This window comes from Miniopterus schreibersii (genome assembly GCF_964146895.1).
Source record: "Miniopterus schreibersii genome assembly, chromosome: 14".
In the NCBI taxonomy this organism is placed as follows: Eukaryota; Metazoa; Chordata; class Mammalia; order Chiroptera; family Miniopteridae; genus Miniopterus; species Miniopterus schreibersii.
The window spans coordinates 39,173,135-39,186,055 of NC_138114.1; the positions used below are offsets into that span (position 1 = coordinate 39,173,135).

General features: G+C 38.2%; 1 protein-coding gene across 6 annotated transcripts in view; it reads right to left on the reverse strand.

The window, feature by feature from the left end:
• Positions 1-3,262: 3,262 nt before the first annotated feature.
• Positions 3,263-12,921, reverse strand: part of CHUK (component of inhibitor of nuclear factor kappa B kinase complex) — a 35,093-nt gene continuing 25,434 nt past the window's right edge. For 2 of the 6 annotated variants that reach the window (XR_014000246.1, XR_014000247.1), the window contains 6 exons: positions 8,478-8,574; positions 8,037-8,184; positions 7,342-7,478; positions 6,509-6,744; positions 5,207-5,306; positions 3,263-4,449 (listed from right to left, as the gene is read on the reverse strand). Coding sequence is in view for 4 of the 6 variants with exons in the window: in XM_081158024.1 (XP_081014150.1) it covers positions 4,420-4,449; positions 5,207-5,306; positions 7,342-7,478; positions 8,037-8,184; positions 8,478-8,574 (512 nt within the window). In the remaining 2 variants the exon portion in view is untranslated. The remainder of the gene's footprint in view (positions 4,450-5,206; positions 5,307-6,508; positions 6,745-7,341; positions 7,479-8,036; positions 8,185-8,477; positions 8,575-12,921) is intronic. The other 4 variants (XM_081158025.1, XM_081158027.1, XM_081158024.1 and 1 more) reach the window with 2 other exon arrangements.

Below are 12,921 nucleotides of genomic sequence, written 5' to 3' on the forward strand. Positions count from 1 at the left end.
AGAGAAACAGTAGCATCAGATGACTAAAATGTTAGAAGACAACCCCAGGGTTTCAAACTTAGATAACTGGGAAAATGACACTACAAGCAAAAAGGTAACAGTGTGACTAAGACATTGATTTGTTAGGGCAAAATATGAGCATTGCTTTTAGACATGGATAGTGGTGATAGGACATCTCAGGTGAAAAGACTATATTAAAGCAGCCACAAATACTGTCTTTACTGTAAGTCCTGTATAATTCCTAAGGAAAGCTCATTGTATTATTCTGTGCTCCAATTCCACTTCATGTAAACTTCCAATTTTCCCAAACCATATTCAACAGCAGTTGATCCTTGAACAACACAGGTTTGAACTGCATGGGTCCACTTATACATAGTGGGGTTTTTTTCTCCTTCCTCATTTTTTTTCAATTACAGTTGACATACATTATTACATTAGTTTGAGGTGTACACCCCAGTGATTACACATTACATAACTTACTAAGTGATCACGCACCCAGTAAATCTTGCACCCATCTGATACCTTACATCGTTTTTAGAATATTGTCTATATTCCTTATGCTGTACTTTATATTCCCATGACTATTCTGTAACTACCAATTTGTACTTCTTAATCCCTTCACTTTTTCACCCATCCCCCCAAACTCCCTCCCATCTGGCAACTGTCAAAATGTTCCCTGTATCTGAGTCTGTTTCTGTTATACTTGTTTTTTAGATTCAATTGTTGATAGATACGTATTTATTGCCATTTTATTGTTCATATTTTTTATCTTTTTTTCCCCCTCCTCCTTCTTAAAGAAGACCCTTTAATATTTCATGTAATACTGGTTTGGTGGGGATGAACTCCTTTAGCTTTTTCTTGTGTGGGAAGCTCTTTATCTGTCCTTTGATTCTAAATGATAGCTTTGCTGGGTAATCTTGGTTGTAGGTCCTTACATTTCATCACTTTGATTATTTCTTGCCAATCCCTTCTGGCCTGCAGTTTCTGTTGAGAAAGCAGCTGACAGACTGATGGGAGCTCCCTTGTAGGTAACTAATTGCTTTTCTCTTGCTGCTTTTAAGATTCTCCTTTTGTCTTTAACCTTTTGCATTTTAATTATTATGTGCCTTGGTGTGGGCCTCTTTGAGTTTGTTTGGGACTCTCTGAGCTTCCTGGACTTGTATATCTATTTCCCTCACCATGTTAGGGAAGTTTTCTGTCACTATTTTTTCAAATAAGTTTTCAATTTCTTGCTCTCTCTCTTCTCCTCTGGCATCCCCACGATGCAAATGTTGGTAAGCCTGAAGTTATCCCAGAGGCTCCTTACACTATCCTCATTTTTTTGGATTCTTTTTTCTTTTTGCTCTTCTGATTGGGTATTTTTTGCTTCCTTATATTCCAAATCACTGATATGATTTTTGGCTTCATCTACTCTACTATTGATTCCCTGTAAATTATTCTTCATTTCAGTTATTCTTCATTTCTGACTGGTCCTTTTTATGCTGTTAAGGTTCTAAGTTCATTGAACATCCTTATAGCCAGTGTTTTAAACTCTGCATCCAGTAGATTTCTTGTCTCCATTTTGTTTAGTTCTTTTTCTAGAGTTTTGTTCTGTTCTTTCATTTGGGACATGTTTCGTTGTCTCATTTTGGCAGCCTCCCTGTATTTATTTCTATATATCAGGTAGAGCTGCTACATCTCCCAGGCAGAGTAGGGTCCAGTGGCACAGCCTCCCTGATCACGCAAGCTGGGCACTTGAGGTGCGGTGCACTCCTCATCCCCCCACGTGAGCTGTGTACACTCTCCCCTTGTAGCTGAGCCTTCATTGCTGTTGGCACCTCAACAGGATGCACTTATTCCCAGGCTGATGAGCTGCAAGTACTGGCTGTGACCATCCACCTCTGACCACTGTGGAGGATCAGCTGTGCAGGGGCCCACCCCACAGAGTGAGACTTACTTTAGTGGAGCTCTGAGTCCACCCTGTGTGTTCCCTGTGGAGGTGGTTGCATGGTAATGCTTCAACGTGGTCTAAAGCTGTCCACTAGGTATACTGGCTCTGAGGCCTCCAAGGAGGTGCAGGCGAAGGTCAGCCTCTGCCTGTGTTCTGCTTGGGGCCACCAGACATGCACTACAAAGCAATCTGCAGATGACTGCTACTTACGCTGGACTTGGAGTTGTCCAGGTGAGACCAAGTTGCAAACCAAGGCCGGCAGCTAGTGCCATTGCTGGGGACACTTAGCAAGAGGTACAGGGCACACTGAGGACAGATACTGCTTGTTAGAGAGATTTTAGGAAAATCTGAAGCCTGAGCCAAGACAGGCCATTTGTATGGAACAGCCACTGAAGCAGCTTGGGTGGGCTTGAAAGTTGGGTGGGGCAGGGCTTCAGGGAATCACCAAGGTGGGGCAAACTGTGTGAGTCAAGTTGATGGAGTCACAGATTTGGTGCCTGCCTGCCAGCTCTGTGGGGGAAGGGCTCATCAAAGGAAAAATGGCTGCTGCCAGCATTTCTCTCTGGGAAAGCTGCCCTACCACCCCAAGCTCTCTTACCCTGATGCTGGAGAATCTAGTTCCTCCCGTAAGTCTCTGGTGCCTATCAGGCTGCTGCCCCAGTGCTGAAGCTCACAGGGAGCGAGTCCGAGTTAGTCTGTGCAGAGAACCTGTAAGAGAACTTCCTGGAACCCCTGTAGCCTCTGTCTCCCTCAGCCTCAATCCCTGCTGGTTTTTACAGCCAAAAGTTATGAGGACTTCTCTCTCTGGCACTGAAACCCTGGGTTGGGGGACCTGGTGTGGGGCTGGGAACTTACTCCTTAGGGGGGACCACTGTAGCTGAGCTATCCCTCCCAATTTTTATCCACCACACATGGGTCTGGGGCCAGCCCCTTCTGCATCTCCGCCCCTCCTAGCAGTCTCCACATGGCTTCAATTCGCTAGTTGTAGGACTTTCATTCAGCCAGGTTTCCGACAGTTCTGAATGTTTAGCTGTGATTGTGATGTGGTTGTGGGAAGAGGTGAGTACTGTGTTTACCCAAAAGTCCTATATACAGTTTTTAAAAATATTTGGTGGTTTCATGTCCGCAGACTCAACCAACCATGGCTAGAAAACAGTATTTTCGCATTCCCAACCTCTGTTGGTTGAATTCACAGATGTGAAGGGCCAACTGTAGAGACTAAAATGATACTCAGATTTTTGACTGTGTGGAGGGGTTGACACCCCTAACCCCCGTGTTGTTCAAGGATCAACTAACTCTATTCATCTGGTTTTAATGAATACAATAAAAAAGTAATTTAAAAATCATTTAATACACCAAGTGAAAAACTGTCTATAATACAAAAGCATTTCACATTTTTTAAAAACAAGCATCTTTTAAGTTACTTAACAAGATGATAGATCCACAATCCTTTATCTGAAGTTGTTAGAGCCAGATGTTTCAGAATTATGAAATTTTCAGGTTTTTGAAAGAATATTCAGTGCATATACCATACTAAATAAACACCCAGCAGCGTCTGTGGCAGCAGCCTTCTCCACCAAATAATCAAACATGCTAATATTTCTGCAGCAAAATACATGAAGATTCACACTAAATGGGATAAGTAAATTCAATTGTCAGTTCAAGTTAGATTTGCAGCAAATGAGTTTTGTCACCAAGCTTATGAAAAACCTTGTTTTCAGAGCTTTTTAGATTTTGGAATTACAGATAAGGGAGTGCAGACCGTTCTATTTGTATGACGAGACATGAAAGATTCCTAAAAGAAATGACTCATTTTTACAGATGAAAAGACAGATAAGTTTTCAAATACATTATAAATTAACAGACATCTCTGATATTACTAAATGTACATCTTAAATACATATACACATAGCACACTTATGACAGCCCACTGATATTAACAGCACAGATGCACTGTCAAAGGTGTAATAAAATTGAAAATGGGCATGACCCAACTCCTTATGATGCCAAAAAGAGCACTGTTGAGGGCAACACAAGGAGGTAGGGTTTATTCTTCAAGAAGTACAATTTTACTTCTGAACTGTCTCTGCCACAGAAACACACGCAAACAATGTTTACTTGGAACACGTTAGTTGAGGTTTCCTTCTCTGTATATATTACTTTTGGCCTTATGCCCAAAAGTTAAATGTTGAAAGGTATTTTTAATCAGTTAAGTAATGTTTTACAAAGTTTAAAAACAAATAGGTTGCAGTGACGCTCCTAACTAGTTGTAGTATTTAAACAAGTTCACGGACATAAAATTCTATCTGTTCAGGGGTTAAAATTACCCAAAGCCAAAATATTACCCATGTAAAACCATGCATAGTTTTTGATCACAGCCATTTCTTCCATTGATTAGTGTCTGAAGAATGGTTTCATGGGAGAAAACCAATTTTGAACACGTGCAGCAACAACTTCCATTGGTTTGGGTGCAGTGAATAAGTGGCGAGTCATTCTGTCAACCAACTCCAGTCAAGATTCTAAAACCAGGCATAAAAAATTACAATTAGATGTTGACTATAAGGGGTAGGTTTATGGGTGTTGATTTTTACAAGTTTTCTAAGTATGCTTGGGCATTATATAGTCAAAAGTTTAAAAATTAAAAGCATAAATAAGTGATAGAGTTTAGTTTACCTTATTTTCTGCTAATTAAAAAAATACTTCAGTTTTCATAAATATTTGAAGCAAATAATTAATGAAAGAGGAAATATAAAAAGTTGACCTTGAGACTAAATGTAGTAAAAATTAATCCAGTAAATATTTTATTGTAGCTTCTCCAAGTTTTAACAAATCAGTAATTCAGTTACTAAATATTATTAATATAAATACTTCTATTAATTACAACTATATTAACAGTATTCATTTGTATATAGCAGTTACTACATTTGAATTATAATATAAATCCTGCCCCATCTTATTGAAGAAAATTGATTGTTGAAGCAAAAAGGTACATACCATTCAATTTTAGTGGTCATATTGCAAAGGAAGCTCACCAATCATTTAATTTGACCAAAAATGCTATTGTTGAAGATTATTGATGACATAATCCTAGTACATGCATGAGTAAGAGAAGATGGGGATTTGGGGTAAAGGATATTCCTCAAATGTTCTTTCTCTTTCCTCTGAGTTCTTCTATTACCCATATGCATCCCAAATGCCAGGTAAGGCTAGCATGAAAAGTTAAATGCTTTGCACTCAAATACCTAAAATACACATCCGTATTCATATAAAACTTACCATCATCCTACTACTCTTTTCCTCATTTACTTCATGAATAATAGTGTTTAAATGGCCAAGACAGTTCAAATTTTCTTCTATCATTTGTGTCAAGGACTCCCTGTGAGATGGGGGGAAAAAGAAGCCTTTTCAAATTCAGCGAAGTGCTTATGAATTTCCTCTACTTTTTGGTCTTCAGGGTGAGGATGATCGATGCCCTTCCTGCCCCCCAACAATACAGCTGATTCCTGTAGTCTTCAGTTTCCTCACCCTTCCCACCCAGAGGCACAGCCCTGCTTGTTACTCCAATTGTTGCCTCTGCCCAGCTTTAACAATAAGAAGTCCACTATAACTCCAATATGATTTTCCTTTGAAATAAAAGTGGTACTTATATACATCCACCTCACCCTCCTGGGAAATGCTAACTGGGTGGGGGTGAGGGGTAGATCCTTGTGGCATAGACAGACGAAAGATCTCTTTTTGTTTCTGTAATATTTCCCTTTCCTTACAAGTATTAAGAACATCAGCATGCTTACTTTTCAGAGACACAAATGCAGGGGAGAAGATACAAAAGTACAATCTGTTCTGCAAAGATCAGGGAATGTGAAAAACTCTGGTTGAAAACTACAGATGACAGCAATGCAAAGACGAAACAAGCAAGCTGATTCCTGAAGACAGCAGAAGAAAATGGTGTGACAGGGGAGCTGCCCAGAACCAAGAAAATTCCTAGAAGTTTATATTTAAGGAAATCCTTAAATTCTGGTTTCTGCCTTCCATGATTTCCTCTTCCATATGATCTCCATTCTCGCCTTTTACCACTCCTCAGTCTCTCTACCCTATTAGAATCAGTTCTAGGTCATGGATGATACCCACTATTAGCTTAGAACTAAATTCTAATTCAGCTCCTTTTCAACAGATGGAAAAATTGAGGCCAACAGTTCCCAATCTTTGGTAGCTAAGTACCACAGGTACATTAATAATTGAAACTAGTTTTCCTTTATACTGTATTCCTACTGGAAAATATATTTAAAATTCCTGTCAGATACACTTTTACAAACAACCACAACCTCAAATCTGAAATTCACTGTATAGAGGTGACATCTGCAACCATTAACATCCCCTAACAAACCTAAATGCCTTTAATGAAAATAGGTTAGTGTATTAAATTTTATTTAATTTAACTCTGATTGATGGAATTATTTCCTAAAGTCTATATAATTAATTATAGCCTGTGCTGTAGCTATGGATGTATTACACTGGGCCAAATCTACAATGACCCCAAGATATAACCTGGAACTTGCTTTCTTTAAAAAAATAAAATACCTGTTATCAGCTTGCCTTCCTGCCATGTGCTTTTCTCTCATAAAAGTAGAGTACAGAATATGCAAACTGCATGACCTCCTGAGCAGTGATGTAACATGGTTGCACTTCTGCAAAACTAATTATGGGCAGAGCTTCCAGGAAATGCTGGTGCTGTAGAGGTCTCCATGAGTTGTGAGAAAAGCGACAATACACAAGCTAGCAAAGAGCCACTGGCTCTGGATACGGCACATCTTATGCTGAGAAAAATAACAGAAATGGATAGTCATTCAGCTTTTAGCAGAAGAGCAGGAATTAATAAAAGAAAATATAGGGCTTCACACTTCAGTTCTTATTTGCAAAACTGATTTAAGGCATTAAAAAGTCTGATATTAGAATACTAAGTTATAAAATAGAGTAGATTAAACTCAACAATTCATTAAAAGGGTGATCAAGACCCCAAAATGGTAAATGCAAAAGGACAGCATAATTTCTCAGAGATAAATGATTAAGGAAAGAATAAAGTTTCGGTAAAAGAACCAATAAGCCAACAACAGAGAGAGAACTTAGAACTTGGATTGAACTAATAAGTAACATTTGCTGAATACGTATTTACTTCCCAGTACTTTATATGTGTTGTTTAATTTAATTTTCACAGCAGTTCCCATCTTACAGGTGAGGAAATGTGAACATTAGAAGAGTCCAGTTAATTGCACAAGGTTATTACAAAGGGACAGTCAGCGCTCAACCCTAGTCTATAGGGCACTGAAGACTATGCCTTAACTACTATGCTCTACTGCCTCATTCCTATTACTGCTTATGAAATACAACTATCTATTGTTACAAAGTGAACCCACCCATCTTGAGGAGTTACCACGCATGACAGAGGATGTTCACGTTCTGCTGAAGTCGGGGGCAGCCATGCTGATGCCTGAGGGGTAGTTACTGCACCTTCTAGACTGGATCCTACAAGGGACCGAGCCGAACTCTGTGTCTGAAGGAAAATTAAAAAATAAGATTATAGACGAGCATCTCCATTGATTTATACAATTTCCTAACATATTCCTAAGACTTACACTTCTATCACAACTTATGTGTATAACCAGAGTATCTCTGCACAAAACTATTTCCAGTAGTGGGTATTACATACCACTACTAATTCTGTCCCCAGGCCTAATCTTTATTGACGAAAACCAAATGTATCTACCCACCTAATTCCACTTTAGTTGGAGAAGGAAAAAACACCATTTGAACAAAGGGTTTTTTATTAACTAGTCAGGCACATCTATCCCCAAATCAGGTTGGGATACCACAGTGGTCTAGGACTGAGAGGGGTATAAAAACAGAAGACTGGAAAGGCAAGACAATGAAGGGTAATCATGAAGTCCTGCATCTGAACTGTTGTCAGACGCCAAGCAAAGAATATGAGCATCAACCCAACACAAAATATACAGGTTTTCAAAAGGATCCAGATCATGCTGACAAAAACCCCTTTTGCAGGGAATAACAGCATATCAGTGTCACATTAAATAATTCATTAAAAGTTACTTACACAGGCAATTTTAAGGAGATGCCATATTTCTTTCTGCCTCTTTCCCTGCATAAACATGACAGTACTGTCAGCTTCTTTGATGTCACTGAGGGCCATTTCCACCTTGGGCAGTAGATCAATAATCTTCTGCTTACAGCCCAACAACTTGCTGGAGAGATGAAATTGGTGTTAGAAACTTACACATTTCCCAAGACTATACACCATACTCCCAAACCCAGCTGAATAAATAAACCACAATCAGAGTCAGATTTAATGACTGATCTTCAAAGCAGTGCACAAAAACAGGACACCTAAATGTGCATAGCTGTGGTCGAGAGACCCAAGGTACTGCCAGAGCTCTTCCTGGGTCTACTGTATTTACCAAAAAGGGGTATTACACTTTGAAAGGAAGGTGATAAAAATACCCTGGCTTCTCAATAGGAAATAAAGTGATTTTTCTACCTCAGATGACCAAACAGCTCCTTCAGAACCCGGTCCTGACTCTGCACAGTATGCACAATGATCTTCACCATCTCCGTGCTGTCACTGTAGAAGTGATCTATAAAAGAACTCAGTCAGTGAGTATAACCTCTCTTCTGCACGAACATGTCAGCCTCCAAAACAAAAAATTCCTAAAAATCTGAAACTAGTTTTAATTAATAACATCTCCACTTAAATTCAAAACTGGATTAAGATGATTTTAAGATCATATAGCTATAATCATATATCTAAAAGTATGTGTGTTTGTGCATATATTATATATATATATATATATATATATATATACACATATATATACATTTATCATTGTATCTTCAGAAACCTTAGTTGCCTGTTTTGAAAAGAGCTTTACCTATCTTTAACTCATACTAACCCAAGCCCCAGACACACATGCAGCCTTCTAGCCAAGAGAGCAATCTTTCTTGGATGATTAACATCATTTATTTAGAAACAGTAGGACAATTCATCAAACTTTCACTGCCTGAGAAAAAGGAGGCCCTTGCCCTAACTAGATTGCATGTAATTTCAGGTTTATTCATCTGTTCGCAGCCCATAAAAACTTAGAAAAAGTGACAGACTTAAGCCAAATCTCATACACTACTAAAAGGACCTGTAGACACCCTGAAAGTTCAGTTTAAGGATAGGATAACATCTTAAGGCAAACTGGCAGCTGACAAATGTCCTCAAATGGGATGGTTATGTGCTCACAGTGAGTTCTACAGTTTTTAGATGTTACTTTAATTTAAAAAACAACAACTATTAATTGTTATATTTCAGAAAATGGCTAAGTTTTAAAAAATCAGATGGCTGCTCATGGATCATGCTGGCATTTCCTTGGACAATCTCAAATACAAAAATATTATTTGCTATTAACTACTTATAATTTTCTCATTTAACCCTCACAGAAGTCCTGTAAGGTGGCTACTGTTGTTATCAACATTTTACTATAGAAGAATACCAAGAGGTTTAGAAAAAGTACAATGTCCTTTGTTATCACTGCAAAGACCTCCCCCATAGTTCAACCTTATCTATTTCCCACACATCTTTCTGTCTCTCTCTCACCAACAACTAGATAAGGAGGCTCCAAAAAGACTCCTCTCCAAAGAGCACTCCTTCCTTAATCCCACAGATGAAGCCCAACAGCTTTCCCACAGAACAAACTCTCTCAGATGCTCAAAGACCTCAGAATTTTCCTTCTCCAACACAGAGAATGAAGAAAGTTGGTTTTTACTATTTTCCACTGAACAGGAGTCTCAAGTCAACTCTAAGCTAGAAATGACACCAGAATATATATCGTGTGATTATATAAGCCACAACAATAGATGAAACTTGTTACAACTAACTAGTTTGTCACTTAAGGTGACTCTCAGTTCAAAGAAATTACCTGTATAGGACTTTTATCTCTGGGCCCTATGATACGCAGACATGCTCTCATGGGTACTGTGAAGTTTTTATAAAAATCATCCAAATAAATGCTATCACTGACTGGAAACTCAATTTGATTGAGTAGATCAATGGAATGTTATATATCTTCATCTGCAATATCTAAATCATTGGCTAGAACACTGGGAGTAATGAATACTAATTTAAGAAAGTAAGATTTAGACTTCTCTATTTGATATCTTTAATTTTAGTATTTTACTCTAACCACAACTTCTATCACTTCTATTACCTTTTGTCAATATCTTCAACTTTTTGTCCTTTTATTCTATCAGTAAAATCCTAGCCCTGGATCGGTCTAACCATCTGCTCTATCAGTTCCTATATCCAAGCTACAACAGTACCAATAAAAAAAAGTATACTACCATTCCCTCTGTTGTCAACTATTAATTCACAGGTTTTCACCTCTTCTCTGGATTCTTAATAAATGTGCTGGGTCAGCAACATCTTCCATTGCACATACCAGCTTTTTAAAATCTTTAGCAGACTCCTTAAATCTATGAGGTCATCACCTCATCCATTACAGTTAACCTCACTTCTCACTTCAGGACAGGAGGCCATAAGACCCTCACCTTCCAACCCCTACACTCACAAAAGTGTCTGTATCTACACCATCCTTCCTCTAATGCCAGTGGCAGCAAGCCTAATCCCTGCACTATTCTATAGAGTCAGCCTTTCAAACTTGTTCAGGGAGCTCCCTCTTCACAGGCTTTGGCCCCAAGCACATAAATATGCACAAGTCTTCCTTCTGAAAATTGACCTCCCTTGATTCTACATCTCCTCATAGCTATTCACCTCTCTTCTTTCCTTAAACGCCAAGCTTCTGGGGGGGAAAAATAGCCTAGATAAACAGTTCTCAAACTTTTGATCTCAAGACCCCTTTACACTAAAAAAACTCTTAAAAACACCAGAGTATTTTTCAGGAATTAAACTGAGAAATTAAAAAAATATATTTATTCATTTAAAAGTAAGAACAAACTATTAACATTTTTATTAAAAATAACTATTTTCCTAAACAAAAAGAAATGTAGTGAGAAAACTGGCATTGTTTTACATTTTTGCAAATTGTTTTAATATTACCACTCATCTCATCAGAAAAGTCTTTTAAGTATGGAGAAGCTAAAAAATTTTAGTTGCTGGATACAAGTTTTCTTCAATTCTGATTTTGCTTGAAACACGGAACTTTATCATTGACAACTAATATTGTTGGATATTTCTCCCTGAAAGTGACAGGCAGCATGCTTCATTAATTTTTGAGAAAATATATGCCACATACCCAAATATGAATAACCAGTTTGTCTGACAGTAAAAATGGTGTTCCGTTAAAGAAGTCAGTCCATAAGCAACATAAACAATTGCTGAAGTGGTTTTCCTTAAGACAACCATCATACTTCAGTACACAGCAGAAGCACTTATGAGTATTTTCCATTTCATCACACAGAATATTAAAAAGACATGTACTCAAGGGTTGAGAGTTAAATAAAATTTTTACTGCTTTATCAAGGACACTTAAATGAAACTGGCATTAAAAAAACCTTGTAACTGCATGGTGGTGAAAAGTATAATGACTTCTAGCATAGTTTGGTGCTACTGCCTTGATTCATGCTAAGTAAGATGCAAGCCATTTACCCACCAATGCTTTTGCAGTATCAGCGAAAATGTCAACATAGTGAAAAAGGCAAATAACATCCTAGTATCCTGAAAACAGTTTTGACCTCACTGACTCCTTGAAAAGGTTTCAGGGATCCTCAGGTGTTCATGAAACACACTTTTTGAACTGCTGGTCGAGACTGACTTCTCCATTTCCTCCTGTCCCATTCCCTCCTCAGCTCACTACAATGGTTTCTCTTCCCAAAAGGCCAAGATCACATATATTTTGTCCAAATCACAATGAAGTCCAAACTGCTTAGTCCAACGAATATTTTCTTTATCATTTTTATTACTTACACTTCTGTAGCATTTCACCCTGATTACTTTCTTCATGAAACTCTCTGTCCTGACCCTATCATGTCATTCCCTCTACATATTCTGGCATTTCTCAATCTTCTTGGAGGGCTCTTCTGCTTCTAGCCATTTCTTCAATGTTGGTACTTCCTAGGATTCCATCCACCCTGGCTTTCCTACTCAACCTTCTTTTTCAGGATGACCACTTTATTCCTACAGCTAAATACTCTCAAAACAGCTGAATATCTAGCTCAGACTTCTCTATTAAATCCATATGCATATGTATGTATGTGTATATGTGTGTGTGTGTACATATGTACATATATACCTCTATATATAGCAGGTTCGCAAATAACATAGTTTTGTTCAACATCATTTGGTTATAAAGTTGACAAGATGTCATAGGAACTTAACTTTTGTTTAAATCAACCAGCCTAGCGTAAAATTGGTTTCGCTATATGTCATTTCACTTAAAGTTGCAGAACCTACTGATGACATTAAAGACTTCCTGTTCATACATACATACATATCTAATACTGTTTATTTGACAGTTCTACTTAAATGTTCCACTGACACCTTAACATCACATACAAAAATGAACTCGCCTTCTTTTCCCATCAAATCTGTCATCCTTCCTTTACTTCCTATTATGGAGCAGTCCTACGATGCACCCAGCTGCCCTAGCCAGAACCTTAGGAGGCATCCATGACTCCCTAACTCCATCTCCAGCCACCCATGTTCAATCCATCAACCAACACTTTAAGTTCTACCTCCTGAATATCTCTCTTGCCTTTACCCTCCTCTTTACCCCACTGCCATAGTTCAGGCTCTCTGCCTTACCTCGTGGTTCACCCCATACTGAACTATGATTATTTCAACACCTCATAACTAATGTCCCGGTCTCTAGCCTAGCCACAGTTTAATCCATTATCCACATGCTAACAGAGTAGTATTTCTAAAATGCTAATCTGATCATGCCATTTCCCTACTTAAAACTTTTTAGGGTTTCTCTTTGGCATTC